The sequence below is a fragment of the Babylonia areolata genome, chromosome 14 (assembly GCF_041734735.1).
Source record: "Babylonia areolata isolate BAREFJ2019XMU chromosome 14, ASM4173473v1, whole genome shotgun sequence".
NCBI classification, from domain to species: Eukaryota; Metazoa; Mollusca; class Gastropoda; order Neogastropoda; family Buccinidae; genus Babylonia; species Babylonia areolata.
This window is the reverse complement of record NC_134889.1, coordinates 7,202,176-7,224,395: the sequence shown is the minus strand read 5'-3', so window position 1 is coordinate 7,224,395 and position 22,220 is coordinate 7,202,176. Positions and strand designations below refer to the sequence as shown.

At 43.8% G+C, this 22,220-nt stretch overlaps 1 protein-coding gene across 1 annotated transcript in view; it reads left to right on the top strand.

The window, feature by feature from the left end:
* The window catches only part of LOC143289786 (voltage-dependent calcium channel type A subunit alpha-1-like), a 160,923-nt gene that overhangs the window by 17,485 nt on the left and 121,218 nt on the right, over positions 1 to 22,220 (top strand). The window contains exons 7-16 of the mRNA XM_076598918.1: positions 88 to 203; positions 2,677 to 2,736; positions 4,998 to 5,102; positions 9,528 to 9,609; positions 10,796 to 10,923; positions 12,781 to 12,893; positions 16,714 to 16,826; positions 18,143 to 18,274; positions 19,245 to 19,317; positions 22,026 to 22,146. Coding sequence (XP_076455033.1) covers positions 88 to 203; positions 2,677 to 2,736; positions 4,998 to 5,102; positions 9,528 to 9,609; positions 10,796 to 10,923; positions 12,781 to 12,893; positions 16,714 to 16,826; positions 18,143 to 18,274; positions 19,245 to 19,317; positions 22,026 to 22,146 — 1,043 coding nt within the window. The remainder of the gene's footprint in view (positions 1 to 87; positions 204 to 2,676; positions 2,737 to 4,997; positions 5,103 to 9,527; positions 9,610 to 10,795; positions 10,924 to 12,780; positions 12,894 to 16,713; positions 16,827 to 18,142; positions 18,275 to 19,244; positions 19,318 to 22,025; positions 22,147 to 22,220) is intronic.

The window sequence follows — 22,220 nt, the reverse complement described above, 5'->3', positions numbered from 1 at the left end:
CATTTCAAGTGTTTTTTTGGTGTCAGTAGGCATTTGCGGTGTTCCTTTTACAGTATGGTGATGATATCATGTGTTGTTTGCTTGCAGAGAATTTGCCAAAGAGAGAGAAAGAGTAGAAAACCGTAGAGCATTCTTCAAACTACGAAGGCAGCAACAGATAGAACGTGAGCTCAATGGCTACTTAGACTGGATATGCAAAGCAGGTAAATTATCAACATTTTTTCATGTCTCTTTTTTAGGGGGTTAGGAGGGGGGGGGGGGGGTGTCTTTTTTTGTTGTTGTTGTTGTTGGTTTTAATTGTAATTTGTTTGTTGGTTTTGTTTTGGATGAGAATTGTTTTGATTGTACTGGCTGCAAATTTAAGTACCTTGTAAATGTGAATCATACACAGTTTTGTTATAAAAGAAGACATGCCTTTTTAAGACCCTAAACGTCTTCAGAAAAAATATATATAATTAAAAAATAAATAAATAAAAGACCCTGGGTTTATTTTAGTTTTTAATGCAGGGTGTCTATATAACTGCTGAAGAAAGGAGGGGGGAAATATACATACATTGTTTATGTGAATGATAAAACACAGCAGTGTCATGTTTCCCATGAGCTTTGATTCAAATGTATGATGATAGTGGAAAAACCAAAACCAAATCACCTGCAGTTCTCTTCTCTCTATATATATATATATAATCTCCAGCACTCAAAATCCTACCTGTGTTCCAGATACAATATTCTTTGTCATTTTGGTGTTTTAAGGGCTTTTCAACGAGTCCGATTTTGTGACGAAAACAAATTCAAGAAATAAAAATTGTATGAACCCTGATATATATGATAATCAGTTCTGGTTGTCTGTCACGGTTTGGGTGAAATACTAGTTGGGGAAAAAAAAAAAGTATTTATAGCAAGGGGGTGGATAAGGAAATCCTTCAGACAGGGTTCACAGTGCAGTAGTTATAAAGAGTGCCAGGGTATTCAGTTTCTGTCTCTCTGTCTCTCTCTCTCTGTCTGTTGTCGGTTTGTATGTCTGTCTCTCTCGCTGTCTGTGTGTGTTGGTCTTGTCTGTCTGTCTGTCTCTCTCTCTGTCTGTGTGTGTTGGTCTTGTCTGTCTGTCTGTCTCTCTCTCTGTCTGTTGGTTTGTATGTCTGTCTCTCTCGCTGTCTGTGTGTGTTGGTCTTGTCTGTCAGTCTCTGTGTCTCTCTCTGCCTTGTCTGTTGGTCTGTCTCTGTGTATCTCTCTGTCTTGTCTGTCTCTGTCTTGTCTGTCTGTCTGTGTGTATCTCTCTTATATGTCTGTCTCTGTCTTGTCTGTTTGTCTGTGTCTCTCTCTGTCTTCTCTCTCTCTCTCTCTCTCTCTCTCTCTCTCTCACCCCTTCTCTCTTTCTGTCTCTCTCTATGTAACTGCCTCTCTTTCTCTCTCTCTCTGTCTCTCTCTCTCTCTCTCTCTCACCCCTTCTCTCTTTCTGTCTCTCTCTGTGTAACTCCCCCTCTTTCTCTCTCTCTCTCCTCTCTTTCTGTCTCTCTCTGTGTAACCCCCTCTTTCTCTCTCTCTATTTCTCTCTTTCTCTCTCCACCTTTCTTTCATCTTTGTGGCTGAAGCTACAATCTACTGTCCTGATTAGGGTGCGTTGCTCACTTCATGCCCATAGACCAGAATGGCGCCATCAAAAATGAAAGTAGATGCCCCGAGGGGACGCAACCCAATCATTCCTGTGTGCCACATAATTCTATTTGTATTTGTATTTCTTTTTATCACAACAGATTTCTCTGTGTGAAATTCGGGCTGCTCTCCCCAGGGAGAGCGCGTCGCTACACTGCAGCGCCACCCATTTTATTTTGTATTTTTTCCTGCGTGGAGTTTTATTTGTTTTTCCTATCGAAGTGGATTTTTCTACAGAATTTTGCCAGGAGCAACCCTTTTGTTGCCATGGGTACTTTTACATGCACTAAGTGCATGCTGCACACAGGACCTCGGTTTATCATCTCATCCGAATGACTAGCGTCCAGACCGCCACTCAAGGTCTAGTGGAGGGGGAGAAAATACTGGCGGCTCAGACATGATTCGAACCAGCGCACTCAGATTTTCTGGCTTCCTAGGCGGACGTGTTGCCTCTAGGCCATCACTCACCCTGTCTCTTGTCTTTTTGCCTTGCCTCCCTTTGTATGTATGTATTTCTCTCTTTCTTCTATCAGCACTGTGTTTGTGTACATGAATGTGTATGGTATGTGTGTTTTTTGTATTCTCATGCACATCTCCATGTGATTCTTGATTTTTCTTCATCTTTTGTTTTCTTTCTTTTTTTTAATAATTTTTTTTAGAGTCATTGCATTATTTTGTTAAATGTTTCCTGAAATACTGATGTTTTCATAAACTATTTTCCCCTTTTCAGAGGTCGCTTAGAATTACTGTACAGCATTTTGTTAAATGTTCCCTGAAATTCAAAGCAGCTTCCCATTTTCATAAAGTACCCCCCCCCCACCCTCTGGTTTTCAGGGCCTGCTGAGAATTACTACAGCATTTTGTGATATGTTCTCTGAAATTGAATTATCATCCCATTTTCACAAACTGTTTTTTCCCCATTTTTTTAGAGGTTGTGTAGCATTACTGCAGCATTTTGTCAGAGGTTCCTTGAAATGTAAACCTGTGTTCCAGTTTCCATTAACCATCATTTTACCAATTTTTCAGAGGAAGTGATATTGAACGAAGAAAGAACGACCGATGAGGATAAGCTGAAAATCATTGAAGGTCAGTTGGCACTTCTTGCGTGTGTGTCGGGATTGAGTAGGAGAATGGAAATCTTGGGGTTTGTTTTTGTTCAATCGGGCTTGTGTCCCAAATGGATGACATGTCTTCATGCAATTCGTTCTGTAGTTAACTCTCTCCATACGAACGGCAAAAGAGACGACGTTAACAGCGTTTCACCCCAATTACCATCATCAAAATATTGCAAGCGGAAGGCTCTTATACTGAAGAGGTGAATGTTGACAAAGAATACCACAATTCTGATGAAGGAAGCTAAAGGTTGGGTCATTCAGACACCCACTGGACATCCGAGGGGTCTGTGTAGAGGAGAAGAGAGGACTGGCCGTACTGAGTGAGTTAATGAAAATCACAGACAGTACTTATATGATGTACGCTCTCGATATACTGGGCTGTAAGCCTCACATGAAACAATGCAAATTCAGTAGTGCACAGTAACATGCCCCTGCATATGAAAAAAAAGATGCATATATATGTGTATCTAAATACACCAAGAGAATGCTACAAATTGCAGGTATGAACACACTCACTGACACACACACACGAACACACGCACACACATGATATTTGATGAGGGAAATGAAAGTGATGGATTGGGGGTAAGCATGAGGGAGGGAAAATGTGTTTTTTGGCAGGTGTGTGTGCATGTATGTGTGTGTGTGTGTGCACATAAGTGTATATGTGCACATCCATGAGTGTGTGTTTGGGCATGAGTGTATGTTCGTTTGTTCGTTCTGTAGTTTAACATCTTTTCGCTATAAGTGATACTTGATGAGGTTTATGGAAGAATATCAAGGCAGGAAAAAAGTCACTGTTTACGCATGTGAATGCGTGTGTGTGTGTGCGAGTGTGTGCGTGCAAGTGTGTGTGATTGTTCATCAGGTTGTAAGTTTATCTCTGTATGTTTGTGAGTGCACACATTGTGTATGTGTGTGTGTGTGTGTAGATGTTTGTGAAACTTATATTTTGTAAATGAATGGTTAAGGAGCATGTACCTGGACATTCAAATTTTGATTCTGAACCAAATAAGAAGAGAATAATTTTGTTTTATTGGTTTGTTTTGTTTTTTTGGAGGGGGGCTCGGGGGGGGGGGGGGTTGTTTGTTGGGTTTTTTTCATGAAAACCCTGGTTGCTAGAGCTTTTTTTGGCTTCATTTCATGAGCTAATTTTGTCGTCTGATGTCATGTTTTGTGAGCAGAAGTTGAAAGAAATCGGAATGCTCACTCCTGTTCATGTACTTACTTGCACACAGGCTGATACACACATACCCACATCCACACACCCCTATCCACACACACAGGATAGCGTACATAATTATGATGAAATGTGTGTCCGCAGAGTTTTAAGACTGGCACAACAATACACATGCATATATTAAAAAGAAAAGTATACAAAGTTATGTGCACACACAGAGACACACACACCAAATGCACATGATTATGATGATTTGTATGTGCACAGACGTTTTAAGACTCTCACAACTGTACGTATACATACTATAGAAACAGTTATACATAGTTATGTGCACACACAGAGACACACACACCAAATGCACATGATTATGATGATTTGTATGTGCACAGACGTTTTAAGACACACACAACTGTACGTATACATACTACAGAAACAGTTATACATAGTTATGTGCACACACAGAGACACACACACCAAATGCACATGATTATGATGATTTGTATGTGCACAGACGTTTTAAGACACACACAACTGTACGTATACATACTACAGAAACAGTTATACATAGTTATGTGCACACACACTGAGGCGCAAACACACACACGAGTGCGTGCACGCACACATGCACACGCACTCACACACATACACACACATGCCCTCACATACTATTTCTGTCTAATATGACTATACACACACTCGCTCACACACACACACACACAAACGCACACACACACGCATACACAAACACACACACGCACACACACACACACACACACACATGCCCTCACATACTATTTCTGTGTAATATGACAATACACACGCTCACTCACAAACACACACACACACACACACCAGACAAAAATGCACATAGTTATGATGATTTGCATTTGCACAGAGTTTTAAGACTCTTACAACTGTACATATGCATATTAAAAAAAAAACCCAAGTATCCATAGTAATGTGTGCACACACACAGAACACACACACACACACAGACTCCACCTGTACAAGTTTTGACCGTTTATCAACCCCCACGACACTTGTGTGGGCAGCGCGCAGACTGGCGGCAGCGAGGAAGATGAAGCAGCTGAGGGGAGAGAACCCTGACAACGACAACAAGCAGAACGACGACGATCTGCTGGCCGAGATCACCCCCAGTGAGTTTATCACTCACCGTTCTACATAACTCAGTACAGCCATCGCACAGTACATCACAGAGCACAGCACACAGCACAACACATCACACATCACTCACCATTATACACTACTCAGTACACCACATCACACACCTCAACACACAGCACACCACACAGCACATCACAACACACAGCACATCACACAGCACAGCACATCACACAGCACAGCACATCACACAGCACAGCACATCACAACACACAGCACAGCACATCACACATCACATCACACCACACAGCACAGCACATCACACAGCACATCACACCACACAGCACATCACACCACACATCACATCACACCACACAGCACATCACATCACACAGCACATCACATCACACAGCACATCACACCACACAGCACATCACACCACACAGCACATCACACAGCACAGCACATCACACAGCACATCACACAGCACATCGCACAGCACAGCACAGCACATCACATCACACAGCACATCACACCACACAGCACATCACACCACACAGCACAGCACATCACACCACACAGCACATCACACCACACAGCACATCACATCACACAGCACATCACACAGCACATCACACCACACAACACAGCACATCACACCACACAGCACATCACACCACACAGCACATCACGTCACACAGCACATCACACAGCACATCACACCACACAGCACATCACATCACACAGCACATCACATCACATCACACAGCACATCACATCACATCACACAGCACATCACGTCACACAGCACATCACACAGCACATCACATCACACAGCACATCACATCACACAGCACAGCACATCACATCACACAGCACATCACATCACACAGCACATCACACCACACAGCACATCACACATCACATCACAGCACATCACACATCACATCACATCACACAGCACATCACACCACACAGCACAGCACATCACAGCACAGCACATCACACAGCACATCACATCACACAGCACATCACATCACATCACACAGCACATCACACCACACAGCACATCACACCACACAGCACAGCACATCACACAGCACATCACACCACACAGCACAGCACATCACACAGCACATCACACCACACAGCACAGCACATCACACAGCACATCACACAGCACAGCACAGCACATCACACAGCACAGCACATCACATCACACCACACAGCACATCACATCACATCACATCACACAGCACATCACATCACACAGCACATCACATCACACAGCACAGCACATCACAGCACATCACACCACACAGCACATCACATCACACAGCACATCACATCACATCACACAGCACATCACATCACACAACACATCACATCACACAGCACATCACGTCACACAGCACATCACACCACACAGCACATCACACCACACAGCACATCACACAGCACATCACATCACACAGCACATCACACAGCACATCACATCACATCACATCACACAGCACATCACACCACACAGCACATCACACCACACAGCACATCACATCACATCACACAGCACATCACATCACACAGCACATCACATCACACAGCACATCACACCACACAGCACATCACATCACATCACACAGCACATCACACCACACAGCACATCACACCACACAGCACATCACATCACATCACACAGCACATCACATCACATCACACAGCACATCACATCACACAGCACATCACACCACACAGCACATCACATCACATCACACAGCACATCACATCACACAGCACATCACATCACAGCACATCACATCACACAGCACATCACATCACATCACACAGCACATCACACCACACAGCACATCACACCACACAGCACAGCACATCACACAGCACATCACACAGCACATCACACCACACAGCAGATCACACAGCACAGCACATCACATCACACAGCACATCACACCACACAGCACACCACACCACACAGCACATCACACCACACAGCACAGCACAGCACACCACACAGCACATCACGTCACACAGCACATCACATCACACCACACAGCACATCACGTCACACAGCACATCACACCACACAGCACATCACGTCACACAGCACATCATGTCACACAGCACATCACACCACACAGCACATCACGTCACACAGCACATCACGTCACACAGCACATCACACCACACAGCACATCACACCACACAGCACATCACGTCACACCACACAGCACATCACATCACACAGCACAGCACACCACACAGCACATCATGTCACACCACACAGCACATCACACCACACAGCACAGCACATCACACCACACAGCACAGCACATCACACCACACAGCACATCACACCACACAGCACATCACACCACACAGCACATCACACCACACAGCACATCACGTCACACAGCACATCACGTCACACAGCACAGCACGTCACGTCACACAGCACAGCACACCACACAGCACATCACGTCACACAGCACAGCACACCACACAGCACATCACACAGCACATCACACAGCACATCACACAGCACATCACATCACACAGCACATCACACCACACAGCACATCACATCACACAGCACATCACACCACACAGCACATCACGTCACACCACACAGCACAGCACACCACACAGCACGTCACACAGCACAGCACACCACACAGCACATCACGTCACACAGCACATCACGTCACACAGCACAGCACACCACACAGCACATCACATCACACCACACAGCACATCACGTCACACAGCACATCACACCACACAGCACATCACGTCACACAGCACATCACACCACACAGCACATCACACCACACATCACACCACACAGCACAGCACATCACATCACACAACACATCACATCACACAACACATCACACCACACAGCACATCACACCACACAGCACATCACACAGCACATCACACCACACAGCACATCACACAGCACATCACATCACATCACACAACACAGCACATCACACCACACAACACACCACACAACACATCACACCACACAGCACATCACACAGCACATCACATCACACCACACAGCACAGCACATCACATCACACAACACATCACATCACACAACACATCACACCACACAGCACATCACACCACACAGCACATCACACAGCACATCACACAGCACATCACACCACACAGCACATCACACCACACAGCACATCACACAGCACATCACACAGCACATCACACCACACAGCACATCACATCACATCACACAGCACATCACACCACACAGCACATCACACAGCACATCACATCACATCACACAACACAGCACATCACACCACACAACACACCACACAACACATCACACAGCACATCACACAGCACATCACACCACACAGCACATCACATCACACAGCACATCACACAGCACATCACACCACACAGCACATCACACCACACAGCACAGCACATCACATCACACAACACATCACATCACACAACACATCACACCACACAGCACATCACACCACACAGCACATCACACAGCACATCACACAGCACATCACACAGCACATCACACCACACAGCACATCACACCACACAGCACATCACACCACACAGCACAGCACATCACATCACATCACACAACACATCACACCACACAGCACATCACACCACACAGCACATCACGTCACACAGCACATCACACCACACAACACATCACATCACGTCACACAGCACATCACACCACACAACACATCACACCACACAGCACATCACACCACACAGCACATCACATCACACAGCACATCACACCACACAGCACAGCACAGCACATCACACCACACAACACATCACACCACACAGCACATCACACAGCACATCACACCACACAGCACATCACACCACATCACACCACACAGCACATCACACCACACAGCACAGCACAGCACATCACACCACACAACACATCACACCACACAGCACATCACACCACACAGCACAGCACAGCACATCACACCACACAGCACATCACACCACACAGCACATCACACCACACAGCACATCACACCACACAGCACAGCACAGCACATCACACCGCACAGCACAGCACATCACACAGCACAGCGCACAGCACAGCACAGCACATCACACAGCACATCACACAACACATCACACACCATTATACACAACTCAGTGTACACCACATCATACACCACACATCACATCACATCACATAACACATCACATCACTCAACACATCACACAACACACCACACCACACAACAAACCACACAACACATCACTCCACACAACACATCACTCCACACAACACACCATACAACACCACACAAAACACCACAGACACACACACACAACACACACACACACACACACACACACACACACACACACAGAGACTCCACCTGAACAGGTGTTGTGGTTTCCAGGTGGGGTGCTGAACAAGAATCTGAGAAACAGAAAAACAACAGGTCGCTGTGCAGCATTCTGGAGAGCTGAGAAACGTTTTAGGTAAGGCATATATGTGTTTGTATGTGTGTTTGTGTGTGTGTGTGTGTGTGCCTGTGCGCATGTGTGTGTGTTTGTGTATGCCTCTGTGTGTGTGTGTGTGTGTATGCCTGTGTGCATGTGTGTGTGTTTGTGTATGCCTCTGTGTGTGTGTTTGTGTGTGTGTGTGTATGCCTGTGTGTTTGTTTGTGTGTGTGTGTGTGTGTGCATTTGATAACTGCAAACAACTCTGTCTGATAAGTTATCAAGAAAATCTTACAATGTGTCTGTGGATTTGTTGTTTTTTGTTTTTGTTTTTTGATATGTTGATGTATTTTTGGTTGTTGTTCTTTTAATTTAAGTGTACTTTGTTATTACTTTCCTTTAATGATACTTTTGATAGACCATGCTTTTTTTTTTTCTTTTATCCTTCATATATTAGTTTTTGTTGTTGTTGTTTTCTATTTCTTTTATCCTTCAATGAAGAAAAAGAGAGGTGTGTGTGTGTGTTGTAATGTAAAAATGAAAATTCTGAATAAAAAATGTATATAAAAAAAAAAAAAGATACGCTAATGTGTGCTGCACCTGTAGCTCAGTGTGGGCGTGTCTCATGGATGGACAGACACTCAAGCGCTGATAGAAAAAAAGACACACACATGCACACGCATGTGCACACACATGCTTACGCATGTGGAGTGATGGCCTAGAGGTAACGCATCCACCTAGGAAGCGAGAGAATCTGAGCGTGCTGGTTCAAATCACGGCTCAGCCGCCGATATTTTCTCCCCCTCCACTAGACTTTGAGTGGTGGTCTGGACGCTAGTCATTCAGATGAGACAATAAACCGAGGTCCCGTGTGCAGCATGCACTTAGCGCACGTAAAAGAACCCACGGCAACAAAAGGGTTGTTCCTGGCAAAATTCTGTAGAAAAATCCACTTCAATAGGAAACAAATGAAAAAACTGCACGCAGGGAAAAAAAAAGGGTGGCGCTGTAGTATAGTGGCGCGCTCTCCCTGGGGAGAGCAGTCCGAATTTCACACAGAGAAATCTGTTGTGATAAAAAGAAATACAAATACAAATATGCAGACACACAAACACACAGAATATGTTGTTGTTGTTTTTTGTTGTTTTTTTCGCTGTAGTAATGTTTAGGAACAAGAATTGCATGTGAGGTGTATGTACTATTTCTGTTTGTGTTTTTGTGGCAGGTTTCGGGTGCGTCATGCGGTGAAGAGCCAGGCTTTCTACTGGATCGTGATAGTGTTAGTGTTCCTCAACACAGCCTCCATTACCTCAGAGCATTACAACCAGGCTGACTGGCACACCACCTTTTTGTGTGAGTCTCTCTCCGCTTTGTGTGTGTGTTGTGATAATGATAATAATAATAGTATGGTTATGTACCACTGCGACGGGTGCAATAGCCAAGTGGTTAAAGTGTTGGACCTTCACTCTGTGGGTCCGGGATTCGAATCTCGGTAACGGCGCCTGGTTGGTGAAAAATGGAGATTTTTCTGATTTCCCTGCTTGTGCCTGAACCCCCTTCGTGTGTATACGCAAGCAGAAGATCACGCATGTTAAAGATCCTGTAATCCATGTCAGCGTTCGGTGGGTTATGGAAACAAGAACATACCCAGCCTGCACACCCCTAAAACCTGGAGTTTGGCTGCTAACATGGTGGGGTAGAAATGGACATACATGTAAAAGCCCACTCGTGTACATATGAGTGAATGCGGGAGTTGCAGCCCACGAACGAAGAAGTATATCACAGTCGTACCTTTGAGTGCGTCAGTAAGACACACAGCACACAAAATCACACACAAGCAGTTCCATACACATGCACTCTGTTTGAAATTGCTTTTGTGAACAGATGTTAAATTGATGACCAACACACATGCACACACATACAGTGGCACGCATGCATGCATAAACAAGCTTGGAAGAATAGTTTTGACAAATGCAAACCAGTAAATACCAGTCTGTGTTTTCTATGTGTGTGTGTGTGTGGAATTGTGTGTTCTGTGTTTTGTATAACCAGTCTGAGTGTGTATGTGCGTGTGTGGTGTGGGGGAGGGTTGTTTGTGTGAGTATGTTGTGCATGTATGTGTGTGTGTGTTTCTTTCATTCAGGTTTGATAAAATCAACATCCACCATGGGTGATATGGCCAAAGCGATAACCATCCCACTTACTTACTAAATTACCAACCTACCTACCTGTCTACATACTTACTTACATACCTACTTTCTTTTTTTCTTACATACCTACTTACCTACCTACTTTATTTCTTTCTTACTTACCTACTTACCTACCTACTTCTTTCTTACTTACCTGCTTACCTACCTACCTACCTATTTACTTTCTTTCTTCCTTACCTACTTACCTACCTACTTTATTTCTTTCTTACTTACCAACTTACCTACCTACTTCTTTCTTACTTACCTACCAACCTACCTATTTACTTTCTTTCTTACATACCTACTTACCTACCTACCTTCTTTCTTTCTTTCTTACTTACTTAATGCCTATTATGTCCTCCGGCATGTAGGTGGTTAACAAAGAATCACCTGTCGTGTCTGTTGTGGGACAGTCTCAGAACGGAACCCCAGGTTTGCTTCAGGGTCTGGACATCTGTTATCCATGATGCAGAACATCACTTTCTGTGTGTGTATGTGTGTTTCAGTACCATTAATCACCAGATGGAGTGATGGCCTAGAGGTAACGCGTCCGCCTAGGAAGCGAGAGAATCTGAGCATGCTGGTTCAAATCACGGCTCAGCCCCTGAAATTTTCTCCCCCTCCACTAGACCTTGAGTGGTGGTCTGGACGCTAGTCATTCGGATGAGACGATAAACTGAGGTCCCGTGTGCAGCATGCACTTAGCGCATGTAAAAGAACCCACAGCAACAAAAGGGTTGTTCCTGGCAAAATTCTGTAGAAAAATCCACTTCAATAGGAAAAACAAATAAAACTGCACACAGGAAAAAATTTTTAAAAATGGGTGGCGCTGTAGTATGGTGATGCGCTCTCCCTGGGGAGAGCAGCCCGAATTTCACACAGAGAAATCTGTTGTGATAAAAAGAAATACAAATACAAATGTTTGACCATGTGCAGTAGATTTCAGTGTTTGTCCTTCTGGAGATGTATACAAGTTGATGATACATAACTTTTTCTTTTTTTTTCCTTTTGTCTTTTGCAGTCATCAGTGAATATGTTTTCCTGGGCCTTTTCATCTTTGAGATGCTGATCAAAATGTACGGGTTGGGTGTGCGCATGTACTTCCAGTCCACCTTCAATATATTTGACTGCATGGTGAGTGATGCGTCATTCTGTTTTTTTATATATATATATATATTTTTTTTTTTTAATTACATTTTGACGTGTATCCCATCATTATGTCTCAGAAAGTGTTGTTGCTTTAATTTTGGTTAGACAGTGTCTTTTCTCAAGATGGCTTGATGGATCACGACTGTTGTTTGATTTTTAGTTAGACAGTGTCTTTAGTCAAGATGACTTGATGGATCACGACTGTTGTTTGATTTATAGTTAGACAGTGTCTTTAGTCAAGATGACTTGATGGATCACGACTGCTTGGTTTTCGGTTAGACAGTGTCTTTAGTCAAGATGACTTAGTGGATCATGACTGCTTGATTTCTAGTTAGACAGTGTCTTTAGTCAAGATGACTTGATGGATCACGACTGTTGTTTGATTTTTAGTTAGACAGTGTCTTTAGTCAAGATGACTTGATGGATCACGACTGCTTGATTTTTAGTTAGACAGTGTCTTTAGTCAAGATGACTTGATTGTTGACTGTTGCTTGATTTTTAATTAAACAGTGTCTTTAGTCAAGATGACTTGATGGATCACGACTGCTTCGTTTTAGGTTAGACAGTGTCTTTAGTCAAGATGATTTAGTGGATCACGGCTGCTCGATTTTTAGTTAGACAGTGTCTTTAGTCAAGATGACTTGATGGATCAGGGCTTGACACTCTTTTCTAAGAGCTGATGGTTTCTGTGGATCTGTGCTCATGACCATTGATTTGATTTATAAGATTTTAGTTTGTTTGTTTTTTTAATAATTTTTGTTAGTTCCAGTCGCAAAAGCAAGAGAGTGTCTCGGGGCTGTTTTGTGTTTTTCAAGTACATTTGCAACTGTGACTAGGCTGTTTTGTGTTTTTCAAGTACATTTGCAACTATGAGTAGGCTGTTTTGTGTTTTTCAAGTACATTTGCAACTATGAGTAGGCTGTTTTGTGTTTTTCAAGTACATTTGCAACTATGAGTAGGCTGTTTTGTGTTTTTCAAGTACATTTGCAACTATGAGTAGGCTGTTTTGTGTTTTTCAAGTACATTTGCAACTATGAGTAGGCTGTTTTGTGTTTTTCAAGTACATTTGCAACTGTGACTAGGCTGTTTTGTGTTTTTCAAGTACATTTGCAACTATGAGTAGGCTGTTTTGTGTTTTTCAAGTACATTTGCAACTATGAGTAGGCTGTTTTGTGTTTTTCAAGTACATTTGCAACTATGAGTAGGCTGTTTTGTGTTTTTCAAGTACATTTGCAACTATGAGTAGGCTGTTTTGTGTTTTTCAAGTACATTTGCAACTATGACTAGGCTGTTTTATGTTTTTCAAGTACATTTGCAACTATGAGTAGGCTGTTTTGTGTTTTTCAAGTACATTTGCAACTGTGACTAGGCTGTTTTGTGTTTTTCAAGTACATTTGCAACTATGAGTAGGCTGTTTTGTGTTTTTCAAGTACATTTGCAACTATGAGTAGGCTGTTTTGTGTTTTTCAAGTACATTTGCAACTATGAGTAGGCTGTTTTGTGTTTTTCAAGTACATTTGCAACTATGAGTAGGCTGTTTTGTGTTTTTCAAGTACATTTGCAACTGTGACTAGGCTGTTTTGTGTTTTTCAAGTACATTTGCAACTATGAGTAGGCTGTTTTGTGTTTTTCAAGTACATTTGCAACTGTGACTAGGCTGTTTTGTGTTTTTCAAGTACATTTGCAGTTGTGACCTTCTTCACGAAGGAACCATACTCAGATGTTAATGAATCAAAGCAGATTTTGTGAGAACTTGAGCCGGAGTCTGTAGCTTAGCTCAGTGTTGATAGGACTGAGCATTTGTTTCAGAACGATGATGCACAGAGTTGATGGTATACCCTGCATGTGAGTGTCACAGGAACTCTTCCCAAGCCTGGGAGTGTGTTGGGTGGGGGGGGGGGGGGAGGTTAAAACTGAAGTCACGTGCATGTTCAAGAGATTAGGGGTGGCTTTCAGTGACATCAACTGGTTAAACAAATGACAACCTTTCCTTTTGCGTGTGTGTTCAGGTGATTGTGGGTGACTTTCAGTGACATCAACTGGTTAAACAAATGACAACCTTTCCTTTTGCGTGTGTGTTCAGGTGATTGTGGGTGACTTTCAGTGACATCAACTGGTTAAACAAATGACAACCTTTTTCAGGTGATTGTGGATAGCATAGTGGAGGTGATCTGGGCGTCCTTCAAACTGTGACTAGGCTGTTTTGTGTTTTTCAAGTACATTTGCGATTGTGACCTTCTTCACGAAGGAACCACACTCAGATGTTAATGAATCAAAGCAGATTTTGTGAGAACTTGAGCCGGAGTCTGTAGCTTAGCTCAGTGTTGATAGGACTGAGCATTTGTTTCAGAACGATGATGCACAGAGTTGATGGTATACCCTGCATGTGAGCGTCACAGGAACTCTTCCCAAGCCTGGGAGTGTGTTGGGTGGGGGGGGGGGGGAGGTTAAAACTGAAGTCACGTGCATGTTCAGGAGATTAGGGGTGGCTTTCAGTGACATCAACTGGTTAAACAAATGACAACCTTTCCTTTTGCGTGTGTGTTCAGGTGATTGTGGGTGACTTTCAGTGACATTGACAGGTTAAACAAATGACAACCTTTCCTTTTGCGTGTGTGTTCAGGTGATTGTGGGTGACTTTCAGTGACATCAACTGGTTAAACAAATGACAACCTTTTTCAGGTGATTGTGGATAGCATAGTGGAGGTGATCTGGGCGTCCTTCAAACTGTGACTAGGCTGTTTTGTGTTTTTCAAGTACATTTGCGATTGTGACCTTCTTCACGAAGGAACCACACTCAGATGTTAATGAATCAAAGCAGATTTTGTGAGAACTTGAGCCGGAGTCTGTAGCTTAGCTCAGTGTTGATAGGACTGAGCATGTGTTTCAGAACGAAGATGCACAGAGTTGATGGTATACCCTGCATGTGAGTGTCACAGGAACTCCTCCCAAGCCTGGGAGGGGGGGCCCGGGGCGAGGGGGGGGGGGGGAGTTGAAACTGAAGTCACGTGCATGTTCAGGAGATTAGGGGTGGCTTTCAGTGACATCGACAGGTTAAACGAATGACCACCTTTCCTTTTGCGTGTGTGTCCAGGTGATTGTGGGTGACTTTCAGTGACATCGACAGGTTAAACGAATGACCACCTTTCCTTTTGCGTGTGTGTCCAGGTGATTGTGGGTGACTTTCAGTGACATCGACAGGTTAAACGAATGACCACCTTTCCTTTTGCGTGTGTGTCCAGGTGATTGTGGGTGACTTTCAGTGACATCGACAGGTTAAACGAATGACCACCTTTCCTTTTGCGTGTGTGTCCAGGTGATTGTGGGTGACTTTCAGTGACATCGACAGGTTAAACGAATGACCACCTTTCCTTTTGCGTGTGTGTCCAGGTGATTGTGGGTGACTTTCAGTGACATCGACAGGTTAAACGAATGACCACCTTTCCTTTTGCGTGTGTGTCCAGGTGATTGTGGGTGACTTTCAGTGACATTGACAGGTTAAACGATTGACAACCTTTCCTTTTGTGTGTATGTTCAGGTGATTGTGGGTGACTTTCAGTGACATTAACTGGTTAAACAAATGACAACCTTTCTTTTTTGCATGTGTGTTCAGGTGATTGTGGGTGACTTTCAGTGACATCGACTGGTTAAACAAATGACAACCTTTCCTTTTGCGTGTGTGTTCAGGTGATTGTGGGTGACTTTCGGTGACATCAACTGGTTAAACAAATGACAACCTTTTTCAGGTGATTGTGGGTGACTTTCAGTGACATCAACTGGTTAAACAAATGACAACCTTTTTCAGGTGATTGTGGGTAGCATAGTGGAGGTGATCTGGGCGTCCTTCAAACCTGGGTCCTCCTTCGGCGTCAGTGTTCTGCGTGCTCTGCGACTGCTCAGGATCTTCAAGGTCACCAGGTGAGCTGCAGTGGACAGACTGTGTGTGTGTGTGTGTCTTGTGTGGTGGCTCTTCACGAGTGGCAACACACAGGTGCTTGTGTCTGTGGGTTAACCCATTCAATCCCAGGGAGTTGATAGCCTCAGCAGGCTTCCCTGCCATATTGATACTGGAATATGACCATTTTTTCCCTCCAGATTGAGACATGTGTACACAGCCAGAAATTCTATAGAAGTTGGTTCCCTTTGCTTGCAGTTAATGCATTTATAAGAATGTGGAAACTGTTCTTACCGAAACAAATTTTGATGCCCTAGCAACGCTCAGGCACAGGGCTCAGTTAATCAGTGATTTGGCTGTCTTCCACTTGTCTTTGGAAATTTGTGCAACGTCTCTTTGTGAGATGAGAAAAGTTCTCCTTATTTATATTTGAACATTACTTCTTTGGGTCGCTTTACTTGCACCAGCAAAACCAGTTACACCATTGATTAGTTCACAAGAAAGTAGTTACTGCATTTCACATTAGTATTGCTGTTAACCAGGGGACAGGGTTGTGTGAATGGTGTTAGCAGTGCTTAGTGTGCTTGGCTTTGAGAGATTTCCCTGCGTCACACTGACCTCGTTTTGGCAGCCGGGGGATAAAGAAGCGTAATGTGACAATTGGTCAAGGTGTTTCATTATATTTTACTTTTACTACTCAACCTGAAGTGCTTTTTGTTCAGGTTATTTTGAAGTGTTATCAACTTATTTTCTTTTTTGACTGGTTGGTTTAACTCTTTCACTTCGATGGGTGACTTCAGTCGACGTTCAGGGGTCATATTAGTAGGACCTTTTAAATGTTATATTTTTTTTAACGTCAGCTAAGCAGCCACGGTAGTGTAATGGGTAAGACAGTTTCTTCTCACCCGAATATGCGGGGTTCGAATCTGCTGTTAGGCCTTTTTTTTCTTTCTTTTTTCTTTTTTTTTTAACCCAAAGCTTTATAATAACAAATACAGAACACATTTTAACGATTAGATTTTTTTTTTTTTTTTAAAGTGTATCAGAAGTGAGTCTTGAAGGCCTTGCCTCTCTTGTTTCACTTTGCAACAAGGCTGAACGGCTGCAGCCAGTTTCTCACCAATAGAGCAATGACAAACCTTTGCTCCCTCACCCAGTTTGAAGTGAACCAGCCCATTGTGTTGGTTTGACGTGAACTGAAGTCTGTGACTGAGGGCATTGTATCTGAAATATTTGGGACCATGGAGTGGTTGTTTTTGGGGTTTTTTCCACACAGAAACTTGGCAATGAAAGAGTTAAAAATGAAGGAAGCTGACATGCGTGCTGTGGTGGTTTTCAGGTACTGGGCCAACCTGAGAAACCTGGTGATCTCCCTGCTGAGCAGCATGCGTTCCATCCTCAGCCTCCTCTTCCTCCTCTTCCTCTTCATCCTCATCTTCGCCTTGCTGGGCATGCAGCTCTTTGGGGGAGAGTGAGTATCGCTGTTAACCTGTGGGCCGGGTTGTGTGAATGGTGTTAGCAGTGTGAAGTGTGCTTGGCTCTGAGAGTTTTCCCTGGGTCTGTAGGAAGAGCTAAGGTTTATGAAAATACTGCTACAGTCACTGCTGTAATCCAGGGTAATGGACCAGTCTTAAAAGATTGAAATGAGGGAGAGTGGTGAAAAAATTGAAATGAGGGAGAGTGGTGAAAAGATTGAAATGAGGGAGAGTGGCGAAATTAGGGAGAGTGGTGAAAAGATTGAAATGAGGGAGAGTGGTGAAATGAGGGAGAGTGGTGAAAAGATTGAAATGAGGGAGAGTGGTGAAATGAGGGAGAGTGGTGAAAAGATTGAAATGAGGGAGAGTGGTGAAAAGATTGAAATGAGGGAGAGTGGTGAAATGAGGGAGAGTGGTGAAATGAGGGAGAGTGGTGAAAAGATTGAAATGAGGGAGAGTGGTGAAATGAGGGAGAGTGGTGAAATGAGGGAGAGTGGTGAAAAGATTGAAATGAGGGAGAGCGGTGAAAAGATTGAAATGAGGGAGAGTGGTGAAATGAGGGAGAGTGGCGAAAAGATTGAAATGAGGGAGAGTGGTGAAAAGATTGAAATGAGGGAGAGTGGTGAAATGAGGGAGAGTGGTGAAAAGATTGAAATGAGGGAGAGCGGTGAAAAGATTGAAATGAGGGAGAGTGGTGAAAAGATTGAAATGAGGGAGAGTGGTGAAATAAGGGAGAGTGGTGAAAAGATTGAAATGAGGGAGAGTGGTGAAATAAGGGAGAGTGGTGAAGAGACATCCAGACAGATGGAGCTGAATGTGAATTTAAGGAAGAATGAACTTTGAACCAAAACGTCTGGCAATCACACACATTGACGAAATGTCTGATAGTCTGTGTGCAGAATGAACCTTCAACAAAATACACAGCAATCACACATATTAACAAATGTCTCTTTGGTCTGTGTGCAGAATGAACTTCGAAGAGGGTCGGCCATCCAGTCATTTTGACACCTTTCCCATCGCTTTGCTCACAGTGTTCCAGGTAACACTCGTCACGAGTTTCGGATGTATTGACCTCCACGCCAACTTCCACTAACCCCTCCTGCCCCAGCCCCCCCCCCAACCCAACCCCCCACCTCCATTCCCTCCCTCCTCTTGTTTTCATCTTGCTAAATGACACGGTGGAAATTGGAATCTCGTTCACAGAAACACCCTTCCCACTCTCTCCTGTCCTGCAGGTGTCTGTATGTCTGAGCCTTGTTGATCCTGGGATATGTTGTCCCAAACCTCAGTGGACTCCCACAGCAGCCTCTTCCATTGCCCTCATCATCGTTCATCATCATCAAAGTATAGACAGCAAAATGTACCAAATTCTTGGGCACCCCACCTTCCCCCATCAGCGTTCGGTGGGTTATGGACACAGTAAACATACCCAGCATGCAGACCTGTAAAAATAGGAGTAAGGCTGCTTACATGGCAGGGTACAAAGGTCATACTCATAAAAGCCCTCTGGTACATACGAGTGAACATGGGAGTCTCAGTCCTCGAATGTGGATGATGAATTGGTAGAGTGGTGACCCAGTAGTAATGCGTCCACCTGGGAAGTGAGAGAATGTGGATGATGAATTGGTGGAGTAGTGACCCAGTAGTAATGCATCCACCTGGGAAGTGAGAGAATGTGGATGATGAATTGGTAGAGTAGTGACCCAGTAGTAATGCGTCCACCTGGGAAGTGAGAGAATGTGGATGATGAATTGGTAGAGTAGTGACCCAGTGGTAATGCGTCCACCTGGGAAGTGAGAGAATGTGGATGATGAATTGGTGGAGTAGTGACCCAGTGGTAATGCATCCACCTGGGAAGTGAGAGAATGTGGATGATGAATTGGTAGTGACCCAGTGGTAATGCGTCCACCTGGGAAGTGAGAGAATGTGGATGATGAATTGGTAGAGTAGTGACCCAGTGGTAATGCGTCCACCTGGGAAGTGAGAGAATGTGGATGATGAATTGGTAGAGTGGTGACCCAGTAGTAATGCGTCCACCTGGGAAGTGAGAGAATGTGGATGATGAATTGGTGGAGTAGTGACCCAGTAGTAATGCATCCACCTGGGAAGTGAGAGAATCTGAGCAGGCAGTGTATAATCCCATACTTCCCGGAACTTTGACCCCTCCACTAGCACTGGACCTTGAGTAGTGGTCTGGACGCTAAGTCATGCAATAAACTGAGGTCCTGTTGTGCAGCATGCACTCAGTGCACGTAAAAGAGCCCATGGCAGCATGAAAGTTGTCCCTGGCAGAATTTTAAAGTAAAATCAACACTTGTATACATGTGTGTTTGCGTGTGTGTGACCAAAACCTGACTGAATCACATATGAAATAAATGATGAGCTGTTAAAGGCAGCTTTCAGGCAGACAGCCCAGTCTGTTGTTCAAAAATGACTTTATTTATGTAAAGCTCTAAGAGCTTGGTCTCCTACCGAGGATAGACGCAATATAAACATCCATATCAACAAGGAAGAAGAAGAATGAACTGCATGATCATGTTTCAAGAGACGCCAACTGTTTACTATTTCATCATATTTTGTTAGGCTCAGTTGCAGTTTGTTCTGACGTTACGCCAACATCAAAATTGTTCCGGCGAGTTCATTTTCGACTACATAGCATTGTCACATGCTTTCCTGTTTAAACATTACCCATACTCTTTAGATCACGAGGCCAGGGCAGTCACTGCTACACCTTGGTCTCACTTGATGATGCTCAGCTAATCGCATGTGTGTTTACATTGAAACAGCATTGAGTGGACCAGTCAGCTTAATCGTAGCAGTTACACACCGTGTTGCATGTAGACCCAAGTGCGTGTTCGTATGCCTCGTAGATAAAATGTACGTTTGCTGATGTGGCTCGGAGTCCGAGTGTTCCTACGAAATTCAGAATGTTCCTACCTCTTCTTCTTCCTCTGTGTTCACTCGTATGCACACGAGTGGGCTTTTACGTGTATGACCGTTTTTTTCCCGCCATGTAGGCAGCCATACTCCGTTTTCGGGGGTGTGCATGCTGGGTATGTTCTTGTTTCCATAACCCATCGAACGCTGACATGGATTACATGATCATTAACGTGCGTATTTGATCTTCTGCTTGCATATACACACAAAGGGGGTTCAGGCACTAGCAGGTCTGCACATATGTTGACCTGGGAGATCGTAAAAACCTCCACCCTTTACCCACCAGGCGCCGTTGCCGTGATTCGAACCCGGGACCCTCAGATTGACAGTCCAACGCTTTAACCACTCGGCTATTGCGCCCGTCGAATGTTCTTACCAAATTTCCTGATTGTTGACAGGGGTTGTCATCTCTGATTTTTCCTTGTGTGTTGCAGATCTTTTTCTTTTCTTTTTTTTTAACTTTTTTTTTTAATTTTCCAAAAATATGTATACAATACAGAGAAAAATATGAAACAAACAATATAAAACGAACAGTAGCATCCTCCACTACAGGGAGAAAGATAAAACCAAAACAGAAGACTAAACAAGGCAAAACAAATCTGTAACAATCAACAACAACATCAACAAATACAAAACAAAAACAAAAAAAACAAACACTTGTCCAATCATTCAATCAATCAATGTTTACACAATGATTATAGTAATCATGATGATTTAAGATGACATTCATAATAAATAGCCTGGACCAGTTGTAACATAGCAACAGCATCAATTATGTCAACTATTACAGTAATGGTATGTGTGTTGCAGATCTTGACGGGTGAAGACTGGAATGAGGTGATGTACAACGGCATCCGTGCCCATGGTGGCATCCACAAGCACGGCATGATCTTCAGCTCTTACTTCATCATTCTGGTGCTCTTTGGGAACTGTATCCTTTCCATCTGTGTGTGGTGGGGGAGGCTGTGGGGGGAGGGTGTGCATGTGCAGACGTGTGCATAAGCA